Source organism: Myotis yumanensis, unplaced genomic scaffold, assembly GCF_028538775.1.
Source record: "Myotis yumanensis isolate MYYU_CA2020_CCGP unplaced genomic scaffold, mMyoYum1.0.hap1 SCAF_2, whole genome shotgun sequence".
Classification (NCBI taxonomy): Eukaryota; Metazoa; Chordata; class Mammalia; order Chiroptera; family Vespertilionidae; genus Myotis; species Myotis yumanensis.
In genome coordinates this window covers 20450633-20469937 of record NW_027223753.1, presented here as the reverse complement: position 1 = coordinate 20469937, position 19305 = coordinate 20450633, and the positions used below count along the sequence as shown (strand labels likewise).

Genomic DNA, 19305 nt, shown 5'->3' with positions numbered 1-19305 from the left:
GTGTGTGTGTGTGTGTGTGTGTGTTTGCGGGGTAGTGGTGTTAGTGCCTAACGCAGCCAAATGCGACATAACCCTAGGATCTTTGCTAGAAGTATTGGGAAATAATTTTAACTTCTGGGATGACTAAGCAAATTGGTCATAAACAGAGTTGTTGGTATCTTGCTGCTGTTGGGAGGAGCTTAACTGACAATGAAGGAAACACAGCCGTACCTGAAGCCATTATGGACTTTTCTATTACAAAACTCTAGTTTATATTTGGTGTCTGACAACTGCATCTGAAATAATCCAGAATATACACTTCTATCCTAGTCTCTAGCAGTAACATCTAGGGTCTTAGTCCTTTCACATCTGTCTCCTACAGGCTCTCTGGGGGAAATAATTGTAAGAAGGTAGGATGCTGGTTAGGTTCTGTCCTCCAGATCTGCAGCCACACATTTCAGCTCTTTAGTGACCTTAAAGCCCTCACTTTGCTTCTCTGTGTCATTTCCTGATTAACTTGCTCTCTATTGGCTCGTCCAGGAGTCTTGAGTTTTTGAGGAAATGCCACTGGCTCTAGGCCAGTCCTGTGTTATTGGGTGTCAGGAGTCGGAATCTCTTTCTTGGTCATGTTATTCTGGGGCCAACCAAGGCTGCACATCTGATCTCAGTATCACTAGTTTTCGACTTGGAATATGCAGACCTCTGATGGTATACAGTGGGGATGCTGAAACCACAGGGCAAAACACAGTGCTGCTTTCTGGAGTGTCAGTTTTATTCATGAAAATGTTTTTCAATATTAAAGTGTAGTTATTCATAGCACCTTCTCTGAGCCACACTTAGATGAATTAAATCCCGGGTCCACCATTTATTAGCTGCACGACCTTAGGATTACTTAACCTCTCTGTACTTCAGTTTCCTCTATAAGGGTAATATCATTCATATCTTATGAGATTATGGTAAAAATTTCGTCCGTGTAAATGACTTAATAGAACAATGCCCAGTGCATCATAAGTGCTATTTAAGTGTTAGCTATTGTTGTTAAAACATGAATATATTATGAAGTACAAAAAACAAACAAAAAAACAAACCCACACAAACTAGTGTAACTTAAAAATCCAAGACTCTGCCCTAGCTGGTTTGGCTCAGTGGATAAAGTGTTGTTCTGCGGACTGAAGGATCCCAGGTTCAATTCTGGTCAAGGGCACATGCCTGGGTTTCAGGCTCGATCCCCAATGTGGGGCATGCAGGAGGCAGCCAATCAATGTCTCTCTCTCATCATTGATGTTTCTATCTCTCTCTCCCTCTCCTTTCTTCTCTGAAATCAGTAAGAATGTGTGTGTGTGTGTGTGTATATATATATATATATATATATATATATATATATATATAATGCTGTAGAAATAGAAAGGCGTTTAAAAAAATAAAATGTCACCCAAACCAGTTTGGCTCAGTGGATAGAGCGTCAGCTTGCGGACTGAAAGGTCCCAGGTTCGATTCCGGTCAAGGGCATGTACCTGGGTTGCGGGCACATCCCCAGTAGGAGATGTGCAGGAGGCAGCTGATCGATGTTTCTCTCTCATCGATGTTTCTAACTCTCTATCTCTCTCCCTTCCTCTCTGTAAAAAATCAATAAAATATATTTTAAAAAAAATAAAAAAATAAAATGTCACAGGGATGTAATGTACAGTATAGGGAATATAGTCAATAATAATATTGTTTTTAAATGTTTTTATTGATTTTAGAGAAAGAGGGAGAGATAGAAAAATCAATGTGAGAGTGATACATTGATTGGCCGTCTCCTACACACCCCCTCCTGGGGATTGAGCCTGCAACCCAGGCATGTGCTCTGACCAAGAATTGAACTTTTGACCTTTTGGTGCATGGGATGACTTTCAGCCAACTGAGCCACACTGGCCAAGGCTATTCAATAATATTGTAATAACTTTGTAGGGTGACAGATAGTTACTATACTTAATGTGATTATTTTATAAGGTATTTAAATGTTGAATCACTATGTTGTACACCTGAAACTAATATTGTATTTGACTATATATTTTTTTAATCCTCATCCAAGGATATGTTTTTATTAATTTTATTTATATTTATTTATTTAATCCTCACCTAAGGATATTTTTCCCATTGATATTTAGAGGGAGTGGAAGAGAGAGGGAAAGACAGAGAGAAATATCGATTGGTTGCCTTCTGCACACGCCCTGACCAGGGCCTGGCCCGGGGAAGAGCCTGTAACTGAGATATGTGCCTTTGACTGGAATCAAACCTGGGACCCTTTGGTCTGCAGGCCAATGCTCTATCCACTGAGCCAAATTGACTAGGGCTGTTTTTATTAATTTTAAAGAGGGATAGAGAGAGAAGGATCAGTATGAGAAACATTGATTGGTTGCCTCCCATACACACCCTGATTGGGGATTGAACCTACAACCTAGGTATGTGCCCTGACCAGGAATTGAACCCGCAACCTTTTGGTGTATGGGGCAGTGCTCCAATCAACTGAGCCACCCAGCCAGGGCTCAACTATATTCTTTAAAAAACAATACTTACATGTGATTGTTACTATAAGAGCCCACAGGTGAGAATCCAGGTTCTTCTAATTTCCGGGGCCATTTTCACTTCATGTATGCATTAGTCTCCCCCATCCACCTTCCACATCTTAGGGCCACCCACCCTTTGTCATCCAGACATTTGCCTCCCATTTGATTATTACAAAGATAATGTACGCAAGCTTTAAAAAATAACAATTTCTTCAGTTTCTTAAAAATAGGATTTTGTTAGGTAATGTACTTGGTGGGGAGTGGGCAATGAAGATAGAAGGAACAGCATGAGCAAAGGTCCAGAGCTTATGTTCCAGAAGAGCAAGTCCATTTTGACTTGAGAGTAATTGAAGATGAGGCTGGAAAAATAGATTGTTTGTATCACTCGAGGATCTTAAATGTTACATACATTGAAGAGTTTGAAGTTGATTTAAACTCTCTAAGCCTGTTTCATCTGTAAAATTAGGATAATTTCTATCTCACTGAATTGTGAGGATTAATGATGGAGAGAAACAAATAGATGGGCGAGATATCCTATAGAAGAAACGGAATGGCTGTCTTACAAGTTGAAGATGAAGAGGTGGGATAGAGCAAACCATCCCACCTCTCAGGGTGGCCTATAATTCAAATGGTCTCACTTTTGAGATCTATTTCTGCAAGGCACATATCAACCACCACCAGAGGGAGCTCATACAAAGGAATCAGAGCTCCCAGCTCCACAGGAAAATTGTGGTGGGCAAGTCTGGGCAGGGCTGTGGAATCCTGAACCCAATCCAGAGTCTCAATGATAGGAGGGGGCATGGATCTAGGTGTCCCCTCTATGGCTCCGTCTTCTTAGACCCATCTTAAGGACAGGGGTTGGACATGCTGCAACAACCTTAGAGCTTAGCAGCTAGCCAGATGTAAGATCTCTGGGATAGGGGTAGAGGATGAGGGCCAGATCTAATTTGGGGGCCTGAATTTCTGTGTCGCAAGTAATAAGGGCTTTTCACCAACTCTGCTTATGAGGAGTCCAACTCCTTAGGATACGGGTGCCAGGCAGGTAGTCTATCTAGATCTGGGAACTGTAGAAAAGGAGCCGGCCTGCAGTGTGAGGATGAGGAAGGCTAGGCAGTGCCATATCTGACAATCAGTCATTATAGTGGCATCTACATTGCCTCAGGACTCTAACCTTTAGGTCTATTAGCAGTGGTTCTCAACCTTCCTAATGCCATGACCCTTTAATACAGTTCCTCATGTTGTGGTGACCCCCAATTTCATTGTTACAAATTGAACATAATTAAAGCATAGTGATTAATCACAAAAACAATATGTAATTATATGTTTTCCGATGGTCTTAGGTAACCCCTGTGAAAGGGTCTTTCGACCCCCAAAGGGGTTGCGACCCACAGGTTGAGAAGCGCTGAGTTATGGAGTCTAGCTTAGTGCTTCATACAATTTTTACAAAACCTCCTGTCTTCTCCACTAACCCAATGTGAAAAGTGGGGATTTTTGTGTTGCAGATATTACAGTGAAAGCCTAGAGACATTTAGCAATTTACCCAAGATCTAAAAGCACTCAAGGGCAGAGTTGGGCCCGAAGCAGTAGGAGTGGCTGAGGGGCCCAGGAAAGGGAAGGCAGGCCAACAGAGCAAGAGCCTTCAGAACTGCCTCAGCAAGCACGGGCTCTTGGCCAGGTTTCATACCCACTGCTCTGGCCAGCTCTGCTGCTAGGCCCCAGGCTGCCAGCCCAGACGCCATACTCCTACCCTAGTCCCCTGAGAGCCCATCACCCTAGCAACAGCCAGAGAAAAACCCAGCTAAAATATTTATGGCTCAAAACAGTCCAGAGGCTTCCGATGGGGGGAGGGAAAAAGTTGATGTCATCCCTTCTCTGCTTGCCCAGGAAAGTGACTGACATGCAGGGCAGCTGGGTGTGCGGGCCAAACCCAATAGGTCAGGGTTCTCACAGGAAACTCCCTACGGCTGCAAGTGTTAATGAAAGGAGGGAGGAGTCTGTATGTGACAGGTGACAGGACTGGGTACGAAACACAAGCCAGATAAAAGGAGGAAGGAACTCAAGCGTTGAACAGTATTGTGTATAGACTCTGTGCTAGGTATTTCACACACATTCCATTTGCTTCTCAGATCCCATTCAGTGGATAAGGATTATCCTACTTTTACGGAGTAAACAGGCCCTGAAAAGCACACGATGAGTGATGAGCTAGGATTTGAATCCAGACCTGTTTGGCTTTAACCCTGTGAACTTTCTGCAAGATTTCATGGCTCTCAAGTAGATATCCTGTATTTGGGGTTGAGCATATGGCTGCCTAGGAACCTAGCTGCTTCTCAGACAGTGACACCAGCTCTGTGGCTTCATTTACCAGTGACCAGGATGTCATATGATTCCCTAGCTCCTTCACATCCCAGGAATTCTCTCAGTTCTGGGTAAACTTGATGGTTTGTCATCCTTAACAAATCTTTTACACAAATACAATGCTTTACTGCTTCAAAATGGTTGTGGCTGGAAGAGGTACAAACAGGTCAAAAGCAGGGACTATGAAAATCTAATAGCGCCCCCCCCCCCCGCTTTTATTTATATTTTGGTAAACCCTCACTTGAGGATATTTTTTCCATAGCTTTTTAGAGAGTGGAAGGGAGGGCAGGGAGGGGGAGAGAAACATCCATATAAGAGAGACACACTGATTGGTTGCCTTCTGCATGCGCCCCATTGGGGGCTGGGGATTGAAACCTGCAATCCAGGTACAAGCCCTTGTCTAAATGCTGAGCAACACTGGCCAGGGCTGATAGCCCCTATTTTTAACTTTAGGCACTGTTATTTATCCTCCTTGAGCCTCTGTTTTCTCATATGCAAAATGAGTATAATGAAATGGGGAATTAAGTGAAACAGTGCATATAAATGCTTGATATAATACCTGGTACATACTAAGCATTCAATAAATCATGTTATTTATAGTAATCAAAATATAAAAATGTGCTCAGAGGTTAAATAACTTGCCCAAAGTAAAGCAACTGATTTCAGTATCCTTTTCCTGCTAAGAATAAATCTAAGCTTATTACAATGTCCTAAGCTCAGTTAAAGGCAGACAGGCTCTCTCCCAAACTCAGCCCTTCTCCTTGATCCCTTGTTAGGGTAAAAAGCCAAAAGGCATTAAAAGAAGAGTGTAATAGGAGAGGTCTCTAACCTCTCAGGAACCTCATTGTAAAACCAGCCTAGACATTAGGTCACAGGAAACCGGAAGTCTGTATCAAAGGTTGACTTTCCAATCCTTCAAGAGAAATGTTAGGGCGAATAGCTAGCCTAATGTAACTAGAAGGTAATTGGGAGCTCTAAAGGGAAGCTTTGGTTCTCTCTCAAAGTTGATAGAAGCTACCAGAGCGGGACCATTCATCACTTGACCAAACCTTTATTGAGCCCCTCATTGCCAGATATATGCTGGGGAAGGGATACAGTACAGGAGTTAAAGCCCTACCCTTAAAGAACTTTTTAAGTAACTTTAGTAATCAACAAGGAAGAGAAAAACAGGTGCAGAGGTTAAATAACTTTCCCCAAATAAACGAACCTTCTCACTTGGCTTTCTTCAGCCTGTTATGGAGTTGGTGAGCAGCTTCTCTCTAGGAGCCCTCTGGAAGCGTCCAAGGGCCCCCAGGTTGGCACCCACAACACAGATGTGGCAGGGAGGGGAATAAGTGGTGAAGAATAGGTAGGTGTTCTAGCCAGTTCTGTTGGAGGCTAAGGTGAAGCAGGCAAACTGGGAATGACACAGGAGTTGCGTTTATTCAGATTTAGGCCATGATGAGGATACTGTTAGTCCCCTTCAACATTTAAAAAAATATGTTTTTTATTGATTTTTAGAGAGAGAGGAAGGGAGAGGGAGATAGATAGAAACATTAATGAGAGAGAAACATTGGCTGTCTCCTGCACATCCCTCACTGGGGACCGAGCCTGCAACCTGGGCATGTGCCCTGACCAGGAATCGAACCTGAACCTCCTGGCTCATGGGTCAATGCTCAACCACTGAGCCACACCGGCCGGGCTCCCCTTCAATTTTTTTCAAGTTCTGAGCATGTTTAACTGTTAGTATCACAGTCCCCTGCAACCCTGAGGACTTCATTCTGGGCCTAGAGACTCTTAGGGGATCCTAACTGGCTTTTTGTGTGTAAATCAGACATATCAAAGTGGGTGAGAACAGACTGTTGATCTCTCTGGTGTTTCGCTGTGCTCAGCAAATGCCCTCAGGCCAGCCTTGACAGCAGGCAGCTCTCCCAGTTTCTGGAATCCTCTGATAGCTGCAAAGACACAAGCAGAAAATTAAGAAACATGAAACTGCCCTATCAGGGGCTTCCCTGCCACCCAGATGGCCAGGCTGCCTCCCTTACAGTCTCCCCATCGCACAGGAAAACTGCAGTTGTTTCATTCAGTACAAGATTTCTAGGTGCACAGATGAGTAGAAAATACAAGTCCACAGCCTATGAGCTCTCTTTTCATGTCAGTCAAACATACGGACCCTCACACCTTATATTCCAGCGTTGGCCTCAGCTGAGTGATCCAGGGCAAAATCAACTAAACCTTTGGGGTTTTTAGTTATACAACCTTTAGGATCCCCAATTATACCAAAGGGAAAATGCTTCCTGCTCTCCCAGAGATATGAAGATCCAAATGAACAAAGAGCTTCAAACCACAAGAAGAAGAAGAGGAAGAAGAGGGAGGAGAGGGAGGAGAAGGAGAAAAAGACTTTGGAAGAAAGGGATTGGGGAAATAGGCATCTTCTAGCACCGCAATCCTAGATTCAGGGGTCTATATTTCCTGGCCTTGAGGTGTTTAATCCCAGCCTCAAATGATCAGGGTTAACCACAGGAGAGATACATCCTATGCCAAAGCCTGTAAGTGTTACCCATCTTTTAAAAAATGGTACTACCATTGCCCCAGTTGTTCGAGCCAGTAACCTAGGAGCCCTCCGCTTCTCCCACATCTAATCAATCAACACATTATAGTAATTAAATCTCCTACAAGTCATTTAAAAAAATATTTTTTTATTGATTTCAGAGAGGAAGGGAGAGGGAGAAACATCAATGATGAGAGAATCATTGATCAGCTGCCTCCTGCACACCCTCTACTGGAGATCACAACCTGGGCATGTGCCCTAGACTGGAATCAAACCTGGGACCCTTCAGTTCACAGGCTGATGCTCTATTCATTGAGCAAAACCAGCTAGGGCTCTCCTAAAAGTTTTCAAATCTCAGAGGCTCCTGGCTAAGAGGGAGGCTAAGAAATGATATCCAAGAAGGCAAATTACTCTGTCAAAGACTATAAAGTGCCTTTGGCTTAAATAGGTAGGTCTTTTCTTGCCTGGACTATAATCCATTCTCTGCTTGGGAGCAAACGAAGTTTAAAAAACAGAAATCTAATCATGTCATTCCCCCTCCCGTCACTCCCAGATTCAATGGTCTTCAGTGAAGAACACAGAATAAGGTCCAGATTCTTACCTCATCTTGAATCTGGCTCAGTCCTACCCTCTGCCTATAATGTGCTCCATGCCCTTTCCCAAGCCTTCTACCTAGGTAATTCTTCCTTTTATTTTATTACTTTATGTTTTTTTTGCTAACTCTTTCTTTTTTTTTTAAATATAGGTTTCTTTAAAAAAATTGATTTCAGAGAGGAAGAGGGGAAAAAACAGAGAGGGAGAGAGATTGAAACATCAATGATGAGAATCATTGATTGGCTGCCTCCTGCATGCCCCCTACTAGGGTTTGAGCCCACAACCCGGGCATGTTCCCTAACTGGGAATCGAACTGTGACCTCCTGGTTCCTAAGTCAACCACTGAGCCACACTGGCTAGGCTGCTCTTCCTTTTAGATGTCAGCTTAAACATCATTCCCTCAAGGAAAACCCCAGTCAAGTTAGCTCCCTGTTGTGTACCCTCATAACACCCTGTTCTTTTTCTGTCATAGCACAGATGATTATAACTGATATGTTATTTATGAGTTTTATCTGTTTAGTGTCTGTTTCCCCAAATATACTTTTTTTTAATTACAATTGTTTATTGCGGGAGGGAGGGAGAAATGGATTTATTTTTCCACTTATTTATGCACTAGAGACCCAGTGCACGAAATGCATGCGCTGGCAGGTCCCTCAGCCTGGCCTGTGCCCTCTCACAGTTGGACATCCCTCTCACAGTCCAAGAGTCCTCACTCCTTACCACCCACCCGCTCGCTCCTTACTGCTCGGCTCGCTGCTCCTTAGTGGCAGGCTCCTTACCGCTGGGCTTGCTGCTCCTTAGCACTGCCGCAGAGGCAGGTGAGGCTCCTGCTACCACGGCTGCTCTCGTCAGCCATGAGCCTGGCCTATGGCTGAGTGGTGCTCCCCCTGTAGGAGCGCACTGACCACCAGGGGGCAGCTCCTGCGTTGAACGTCTGCCCCTGGTGGGCAGTGCACATCATAGCAACCAGTCATTCTGAATCGTTTCGCTGTTGACCGTCACTTAGACTTTTAATGAATAAAAGGAGCCATGTGTACTGATATCTGGACAGAAGTTTATGAAGAATCATATCAGAGCATAGGTATTTCTTTCTCAAAGGCTGATGCAATTTGTTTCCTATTTTCCAACCCCAGAGAGCCTGAGAAATGGGTAGTACCCATTTGATAGCTAAAGTTGGACCATGAATAGAAAGTATGAAGCCTGCAGGATTCAGAAGACCCCAGAGAAGACTTGGTCCTGTATCTGAACTGCAACCTTTCAGTGTATGGAACAATGCTCCAACTGAGCCATACTAGTCAGGGCTGGATCCAAATATTTTGATCTCAAGTTCTTACTCATGGTGCCTAGCGGGAAGAGACTGGCTATCCTGAGGTGGGCTCTAGAGGTTGACAAGGGAACAGCTAATTCAGGCATCTTAAAACAGTATAAACAGAAACAGTGCCCAAGTTCCTGGTAGTGTGCTCTACTTACCTGATTAATCTGGGGTGATACCCTGGCCATGGCTCACACTCTGCCAAGAAACAACTCAAACAGGCTGTCTTTTTTCAGGAGTCTCCATAACCTCTCCAAATTTGCCCTGGAAACAGCAAGGTCTTCTTAAAGCAAAAAGCTCCCCTTGCCCTAACTGGTTTAGCTCAGTGGATAGAGTGTCGGCCTGCGAACTGAAAGGTTCCAGGTTCAATTCCGGTTAAGGGCACATGCCCAGGTTGTGGGCTCGATCCCCAGTGGGGGACTTGCAAGAGGCAGCCGATCCATGATTCTCTCATCGTGGATGTTTCTATCTCTTTCTCCCTCTTCCTTCCTCTCTGAAATCAATAAAAACATATTAAAAAAAAAAAAAAAAAAGCTCCCCTAGGTCTAGGTGAAGGAAGCACAAAGATAGCTTGAGTACCTGCCTGAGAACTCCCCTGCCTAATGCCTGCCTGAGATGCAGCCAATCGCCACAGCTTAGGCTAGGAATGAGTAGGACACCTACTGATGAGAGGCTACTACTGCACTTGTAGTCAAGGAATGCTAAGAGGCTAAAACCCAGCAGCATGATTATGAAATTCAAGTCCCTTCCAGATACAAGTCTCCCTCCTTTTAGAAAAGAGAACTGAAGTTGGCAGAACACTGGATGAAAACACATTATCTGTCTCAGAGGAAGAGAAAGGCCAGAGTAGAAAACCTCCAGCCCAGGGTTGAAAAATTGATTCTAGATGTCAGTGAACATAATCCGCTCCCATTACCCAAAAAAGGGGTTTGGTCTGCTGCTTGAATGTAACCTCCTTGGGAGCCCAGAGCATCAATCAGGCCACAATAGGACTAGGGTACAGTATCCACCATAGATAGGCCTTTGCTCCTAACGGGCTAGGCCAGGGAACAAAAGAAATAGTTAGGCAGTGCAGTACACTTCCTCCCCTCCCCCCAACAGCTGCCATCTCAAGACAGCTGTATGCAGCCTGTGTGCTCAAGGCTATTAAATATTCATCAGATGCTTGCTAGTACTAGTTTCAAACATGCAAGAGGCACAAAAGGATGTGTTTAAAGCCACCCAGGAACTAACTGGATGATTTTTCCCTCTCCGCCCTGAATAAGTTAGGGTTCTGATAGCACTGAGGAGACAAGATCTACCTATTTAAGCCAAAGGCACTTTATAGTCTTTGACAGAGTAATTTGCCTTCTTGGATATCATTTCTTAGCCTCCCTCTTAGCCAGGAGCCTCTGAGATTTGAAGACTTTAAGGAAGGCCATTTTGTCTTGAGCATGGTTTGGGGCATCCAGAAAGTCCTGAATATGATATTGGTCACATGAATGGGTAGATAAATTTAAGATAAAGTCCCTGAATTCAGAAAAGTGTCTCAGTTCTGCCTAGGGTAGTCTTAAGAACGGACTTTGGGGGAAATGTCTTTCTTCATTTGTGCACTGGTGGGGTCTCTTGGCCTGGGCTGTGCACTCTTGCAATCTGGGACCCCTTGGGGGATGTCGGACTGCTGGTTTCAACCCAATCTCCACAGGCCAGTCTGTGGGACCCCACTGGTGCATGAATGTGTGCACTAGGCCTCTAGTATTCAGATAAGATCTTTAGTTAATCTTGTCTTGCTCTCCCCACTTCCCTCTAAGATTCATCAGTCTGTTCCATGTTTCCATGCCTGTGTGTTGAGTGTCTGCCCCCCTGGTGGTCAGTGTGCATCATAGCTACCGGTCAAACGGTTGAATAGTTGCTTAGGCTTTTATATATATATAGTCTAGTGGCCTGGTGCACGAATTCATGCACATTGAAATTAATTAGAAGAAATATTTTAAGATCGCTGTTCGCCCTTTCTCTATAATAGAAGTGTCAACCAAATTCACAACAATGACAGACTGAAACACATGCGTGCGATCAGCACCAACGAGAGCTTTATATGTACCACCCATGTGTGAGTCAACATATCCTTTTATAGATATAGAATAAACTTGCTTAATTAGACCTGCTTTCTGATTTAGCTAAACTTCTTCCAACCCAGTGAACCACCCCAACTTCTCTTTCAGCACTGGTTTAGAACTGGCTGGAAATATCAACATGAAGCAGACTATTACTGTAGATCACTCAGGGAGAACCAAGGGTAAAATACTTAACTGCAGCAGTGTTTGACTATATTCTGAGCAGTGAGAAAACCTGAAGTCATTTTCAAGGTCCACCATTTCTTCTTTTCAGTGGGGGCAAGTTTCTAAACTTTCTAAATCTCCATTTTCTGGCTAATGAAAATAGGATTCCACCAAGTCTTCTATCTACCTACTCCAGGACTTCTGTGAGGATCAAATGAGATGAGGCACAGAAAAACAATTCACAGACATTTGGTTAAAGTGTAAAGTGTTTCCACCTGGCTATAAAGCAGGGGTGGGCAAACTTTTTGACTCGAGGGCCACAATGGGTTCTTAAACTGGACCGGAGGGCTGGAACAAAAGCATGGATGGAGTGTTTGTGTGAACTAATATAAATTCAAAGTAAACATCATTACATAAAAGGGTACGGTCTTTTTTTTAGTTTTATTCATTTCAAAGGGGCTGGATCTGGCCCGCGGGCCGTAGTTTGCCCACGGCTGCTATAAAGTAAGTCATGTTCCTGGGCTGAAGAAACTTCAAGGAGACTAGTCACTAGGGAGAGGAAGCCGGGCGTTGCTATGTCATTACCCGGCGTCCAGTCACCATTTCCTGGCTGGGCTGGGCTGTGGGCTGCATTTTGAGCCATGGGGTCTCAGCAGCGTTGGCTGTGACTTGGTGGTGTGTCGCTCTGGGGTGGTGGCAGGGCCTATGCCCCACTTGGGGGAAGCCAAGTGTTGCTTTGTGGCCGCCAGGTTCGTGGTACTGTTTATTGTTAAATGGCCTGTGACTAGGGAGAGGAAGCCAGCTGCATTTTGCGCCATGGGGTCTCGGCAGTGTCGGCTGAGATTTGGTGGGCTGTCGCTCTGGGGTGGTGGTGGGGCCTGTGTCCCATGTGGGGGAAGCCGAGTGTTGCTTTGTGGGTGCCAGGTCCGTGCTGCTGTTTCTCTGTAAATGGCCAGTGTGCATCATGGCAGCTCCTGTGTTGAGCGTCTGCCCCCTGGTGGTCAACGTCATAGCGACTTATTGGATGGTCAGACACTTAGTATATTAGCCTTTTATATAGATAAAAGTCCCACATCCTTAATAGAAAGACACCTTAACATACCTGACATGGGTCTTTAATACCCATTCTACTCCAGGAAATGTCTTGAGTTTTCAATGACCTGAAAATGGAGAAGTAAGAGATCAGTCTTTTGAAGAGGAAGGTTTAAAGACATACAAAATAAAAGATAGAGATCCTGCATGCAATTTATACATTACAGGAGAGAAACATGCAACTTTAAGGAAATTTTAAGTAACATTTCATTGTGAATATCAATATGGGAACCTATGGGGGCTCATCCTTGTACATTTTAAAATAGCTGAGCAGAAAGCTTTACTTTGGGGAGCATATCTAATCTACAGTCATTGAAATTTTACATTGTGTCATTTAAGATGTCAGACTTTGTGCCCAGGTTACATTACAGTTCACTTGTGATGGGCAGGATTATTAAGAGTTATGGCTAATTTATGCGGCAGCATATGGTTTTTCTTTTTACAACTATTTTTATTAAACAAGTTTTTCAAAGTTTTAACATTAAAATTAACAGCTAAAGAATTGTTTATGCAAGTTGCTGTCACAGTTTATGTAAAAGAGAAATATGTGCTATTAAAATCAGACATTTAGGTTACCTTTGGTTTTTTGCGATGCATGTTAGCTTTACACATCCTGATTCTCTTGCGATAATTTTCCTTTAAAAAGGGGGGTATAGAGTGATCTCTTTTCATCAAAACAAGACATAATGCCCTGAAAGCTGACTTCAAACCATGGTTGAAAATTCAGTTATTTACACTTTATCACAATCTACAAATACATTTTTTGTTGGTGTGTTTTAAAAAAGAAAAAAAATGTCCATCATGCACTGCTGCAGGCAGCTTGGCACTTCATACAAGAGGATTTTTCACCCCCGAGCAGTTTTAGGTGGCTCACTTAGAGAAGGCATGCAAACCCTAAAAATTAACAGAGGAGTAGAAACAGGGCCAACCAATTCCATCATTTCCTCTTGATCTCTCAGGAGGGAGTACAGAGCCAGCCTATCATGCCAGATCCTGCCCCAGCCCAGCTGATTAACAGCATTTCTGGGATTAGAAGGGAAACCCTTAAGTGTACCCAGAGTTTGCTGAACTGTCATCTCGAAAGCAGGTGCTATCCCTTTCCAATCTCACAGAGATTATTTGGTGTCACTCTTGGGACCACCAAGGGACTCTATAGAAGATGCGAACAAGGTGGCTGGCACTTTAAATATTGACACCTCTGTATGGAAACCAATCCAAGCTTTGGTTTAGTTGTTTTTTTCTCTTCAGAAATTAGATTTTGTGATAGGATTAGATAAAACTGTTTTCAACAACTTCCAGGGGGTGAAAAAGCTTTGGTTATTTTTAAACTAAAACTTAACAACTCATAAACTTTTTTTTGGTAAACTTAAAATAAAATCCCCACCACAACTTTTAAGAATGTCTCCAAGCTCCAACTTTTAACAAGACCATTAACTTTATAATTAATTTAAGTTTATTTGAAAGAGAAAACTATTTTATTGTCCACCCACAAAAATGACAATTCATCACATTTACTTTGATTAAAAAAGGACTAAACTTTATTGACAAACTGCTTCAGACATTTTGACATAAGTTTAAGCTACCTATTTAGGCAGACTTACACATGTAGCATTTAATCTTCCAAGAACAAAATGGGAGGATGGTACAAATCCAATTAGGACTTTAACTTATGTACAAAGTGGATTTTGATTCCTTTTTCATTCAGCTGCAGTGTCCCTTTTTATATCATGCTAGTGTTGAGACATACTTCACTGACTACCTTGGGAACAGTTCAATATTGTCAAACTTAAAAAATTATCAGCTTTTGGCCCCAGTGTCCAAGTGAGCTTTTCATGGAGTGTAGAATCTCAGATGGACAAAACACTTTCTTTTTAAATACTGAAAGTTTAATTATTAGTACTATTATTTAAAGACTGTGGCTAAAAAGCTCTGCATCGGATTCAATTCAGGTGGCAAACCCCTCTCCCCCAATTAAACTCTTCAAAGCCTACTTTCCACTAAGTATCTCTCAACACTGTATGTCTGGGGCTAGATTTCAAAACCCACATAATGAAAAAGTCATTTTTACAAACCTAATCTTGTTGTTTTTTAAGTCAATTAATGTTAAAATTGCATCAACTATTTAATTCATGAGGATCTTTCATATTAAAATTTAACCTTAAGATTCAACCGCCATGTGCTTTTAAAGGAAACATTTTTAGTGACGTCTGAACTCACTTTTACATGGTGGCACCTATTGCCGTTAACGTTTGTGATTTTAAATCTTAAACAGCCCTGAATTTTGAAATGTAGCCTAGTTTGGGATTCTGCAACTACAGCTATACGGGATGCCTCAAATCAAAACTAAGATAAAGTTAACAAGCCTTAACTTCAGAACCTTTAAGCAAGCAATGTCACTTTTGAAACTAACAGGTTTGTGGTGTTTTTTTTTACTCAACTTCTTTTTTTTATTATAAAAGGTACATTTCTGTTTATATTTAAACAACAAAGAAAAAAAAGCATCTACACACTTAAAAAAATTAATTCGATATTCCTAAATCTATTTTAACTCATTTTAAAATACTACATACAGAAGCCAGAATGCAGAGTTAAGAATGGAGTAAGGTGGGGAGAAGAAGGGGACCACGAAGAAAAACACTTAGACAATTACTTGTCTGTTGTGGGTAAAGCAACAGGAATCCTGGGAGATACAAGAAATCAGTAACAACTTTGCTCATAACTGATATTTTCCCCTCATGTTTGTTTTTAATAACGTCCATATGGGTGCTCTCTGTATGCTCCCTTCACCGGCCTAGCTGGAGGGGCCTTCAGCGACGGCCTGGTCCCATTCCAGTCGTCTTGGCCTATGGGGAAAGCAAGAACAGTTTATAAACCATGTGTCAATGGCATCTGAGGATGCGCACGGGTAAGTCACCTGGCAAAGAAACACTGCTCTGCTACTTACCCAGTGGTCCTTGCTTTTCCCTCTACTTGGCCCTCCTGAGCAGCTTAGGCAATTTCCCAAGCGGAGGGCAGTTTTGAGTGGATAGGCACAAGGAAACAGCCCAAACAGGGCTTGGAATAATCTCCAGCAAAGAGGATCTCCACAGGCAACATGATTTATACTCCAGTCCCCAAACCTGGATAAACCCAACACTTGCTGAGACAGTGAGGAAATCAATCTCAATGGGTTTGCAATATCCTGTTCCCAAAGCAACCAGACAGCCTCAGGTAAGGTGAAGCAGGTAGCTCCCTTTTCATACAACAGAAAGCCAGGTTTCCTCATGGAGAAGTGTCCTCTGTCTCTCTGGGAGAAGCAAGCAAGGACCACTTTTCATGAGGCTCCCCACCAGCAGAGCTGCGGCCCACTGCTCTGGTAGAGCAAGGTACAATCGTATTTAGAGCACTAATTAGAATTCATTATTTCTGCCCTGATGCCAGTAGTCCAGAGAAGCCCATCCAGAGAAGCCAGACAACATAGGTGACATCTTCAAATGGTTTTCCTTTGTGATATGGAAAAATGTGAGGGAGAGGATCACTTATTTCTAGAGCTGACCTCTCATAAAAATGAGTTGTCTTTATAAACTTATTCTTCACATTCACTGCCATATTTTACCCATGCCAGTTCATTCCTGAAGTATTTCTCCAGCTGCCTGCATTCACAAACATCTGCCTTCATCAATATAGGTTTAAAATCCCCTATATGGCTCAGTGGTTGAGCATCGACCTATGAACCAGGAGGTCACGGTTCGATTCCTAGTCAGGGCACATGCTCAAGTTGTGGGCTCGGTTCCCATTGAGGGGCATGCAGGAATCAGCCGATCAATGTTTCTCTCTTATCATTGATTTTCTCTCTCTCTCTCTCTGAAATAAAAAATATTAAAAAAAATATAATAAAAAATAAAATCCCCTATATGTCCCTAGCCGGTTTGGCTCAGTGGATAGAGGGTTGGCCTGCAGACTGAAGGGTCCTGGGTTTGATTCCGGTCAAGGGCACGTACCCAGGTTTCAAGCCTCAGTAGGGGACGTGCAGGAGGCAGCCAATCAATGATTCTCTTTCATTCTTGCTGTTTCTATCTCTCTCTTCCTCTCCCTTCCTCTATGAAATCAATTAAAAATATATCCCTAAGTACCTTGCAAAAACACCAAATAAAAATACCATTTTGAAAGAGGTGTATTTTTTTCTTTTAGAATGTAAGCTCCTCAAGAGCAGGGACAATGTTTTCTTGTATGTTCTATTGTGCCTAGTACACTGTAAATGCTCAATAAATATTGATGATGGGAAGCAGCGAGTCTTGATAAGGGGGAGAAACCGAAATCCCCCCCCCCAAAAATATATATTAAAAAATCCCTTATATGGATCTAAAGTCACACAGCACCCTATCTAAGCCTGTTTCTATGCCTAGTATAATAGATATGTCCATCACTTTCCAAATTGTTTCTGGGTACCAACAAGATAGTTTATTTTTTCTAATTCTCTTTATAAAGGCAGAAATCAGAACAGATTACCATGGTAACATCATACCAGGGGCATAAGGAGCAGTCTGCCTCTTTCAGTCCAGTCTTTTATCCAGCAAAACAGAAATGCAATATAGTCAACACATACAGAGGCCCATTGTGCTGCCTCACTGAAGGGAGGGAACTACCCCAGGGCAATCATACTGCTCTTCTAAATAGTGGCATATGAATAGAGCAGTTACTGATGGCAACAGTCCAATGCCACTTAGCTAGAATTAATAAAAACTGCTTCCCTGGGCAAGTAGCTGAGTGGTTACTACATACCGTGCTCAGTCGTTGAGCTCAGCTTGTCCATTTGTGGGAGGCCCTAAGAGGCTCCCCTTTTTCAGCTAGGGGAAGAGGGAGATTGTCAACTAGCATCTTAAGAAGATCTGTCAACTGCTGAACCTCTTGCCAAGGATTCTAGAATTCCTTTAGGTATGTTTAAAATATTTCACATTTAAAAGGCTGCTCCCTCTCTGCATCTGTGACCACATGGCACTCCCTCTGGCACCCATTAACATGAGGCCTTTATTGGCTCTTGAGACACTCCTGAGCAATGCATTTTCAACTAAACCTCAGGGAAGACAGTTTGGTTATGCAGCCATTCCAGCCCCTATAGCTCTCTTAGGAGTTGAGATGTCTCCAAAACAGTAAGGATCTTGACGCCAGTACTGCCCTGAACTGGCTCCAGCCCCACTGTCTCTAATCTGAGTCTAACAGGTGTTATTCTTGCCCCAATTTGCTCTGGCTAGCTATTTGCAATCTCGGTCTCTTTCAGCTATTCTTTCCTCTACATTGGGATTCTGTTCGATGAGATACGTTATTAAAAGTGAGGTAGGGCCGAAACCGGTTTGGCTCAGTGGATAAAGCGTCGGCCTGCGGACTGAAAGGTCCCAGGTTCGATTCCGGTCAAGGGCATGTACTTGGGTTGCGGGCATATCCCCAGTGGGAGATGTGCAGGAGGCAGCTGATCGATGTTTCTCTCTCATCGATGTTTCTAACTCTCCATCTCTCTCCCTTCTTCTCTGTAAAAAATCAATAAAAATATATTAAAAAAAAAAAAAGTGAGGTAGGGCAGAAGAGCAGAATTGGATATAATGAAATTCTTATTATCTATCAATGTGGTCTAGGTATCAGCAGCAAAGGCCCAGCAACATACCCTAGGTCTAGCCATCTCCTGGCCTAAAGTAGGAAAAAAAAGCAACATTAGCTTAAAAGTTTACTGCTCCAGCCTTGGCTGGTGTTGCAAAGAGGTTAGAGCACTGGTATGTGCACCAAAGGGTCGCAGGTTCCATTCCGGTCCAAGGGCATGGGGCCTGGGTTGCGATTCCCTCCCTACCCCTGGTCGGGGTGAGTGTGGGAGGCAGTTAATCGATGTATCTCTCATATTGATGTTTCTCTTTCTCTCCCTCCCTCTCACCATACCTCCCCTTCCACTCTCTCTAAAAAGTAATAGAAAAAACATCCTCAGGTGAGGATTTAAAAAAAACGTTTGCTGTCTCAACCAGGCCAACTAGTTTGCTGAGCCCTAGTTTAGGACATTTTCATAGCCTTCCAAGAGTAATAGTACCCCATCTCTACCGCACACCACAAAATTTAAGTTAAGAGTAGGATTCCTATTGTTACAGCTACCAACAACTTGGCCTTTAAAGGGTTCTCCTCAGGTGTGTGGCTGTCTGATCCTCAATAATCCAGTATTCTCTCAGGCACTTACTTGCACATTCTGCCCCAACACAGAAATAAAGACATACCATATGCTTCATAAGAATCTTGAACTTCCCCATGTCCATAGTCATAATATTCTGAGTCCCTAAAAGACAAAGACAGAGTGTTAGAGAGCCATACAGCAACTATGTTTCAGTTTCACCTTTCTCCCAAATACTTCCATATTTCAGTCATTTTACTGTGTGTATAATAAAGGAAAATGCTCACCCCCCATCTTCAAACCATAAAACATTACCAACACATGTATAACTATGTACTCATAAGAAAATGGGTAACAACTGTAGCAAAGAAAAATGGATACCACACAATTTAAAGTGGAAAAGCACAATATAAAATTGACCACAGTGCTCACTGGAGAGAATAAACAAACATGAGAACTATCTTGTCCCCCATGTAGAACTATAAGACATCTTTTCAATCAATCACAGATAA

The 19305-nt window shown here is 42.9% G+C and overlaps 1 protein-coding gene across 2 annotated transcripts in view; it reads right to left on the bottom strand.

Moving 5' to 3' along the window:
* Nucleotides 1-5947: 5947 nt before the first annotated feature.
* The window catches only part of KHDRBS1 (KH RNA binding domain containing, signal transduction associated 1), a 42118-nt gene continuing 28760 nt past the window's right edge, over nucleotides 5948-19305 (bottom strand). Inside the window, exons 8-11 of one of the 2 annotated variants that reach the window (XR_011470214.1) lie at nucleotides 18900-18958; nucleotides 15320-15512; nucleotides 12680-12737; nucleotides 5948-6817 (exon numbers count right to left, since the gene is read on the bottom strand). Coding sequence is in view for 1 of the 2 variants with exons in the window: in XM_070404610.1 (XP_070260711.1) it covers nucleotides 15415-15512; nucleotides 18900-18958 (157 nt within the window). In the remaining variant the exon portion in view is untranslated. Of the gene's footprint in view, nucleotides 6818-12679; nucleotides 12738-14179; nucleotides 15513-18899; nucleotides 18959-19305 lie in introns of those variants that run through there. The other variant, XM_070404610.1, reaches the window with a different exon arrangement.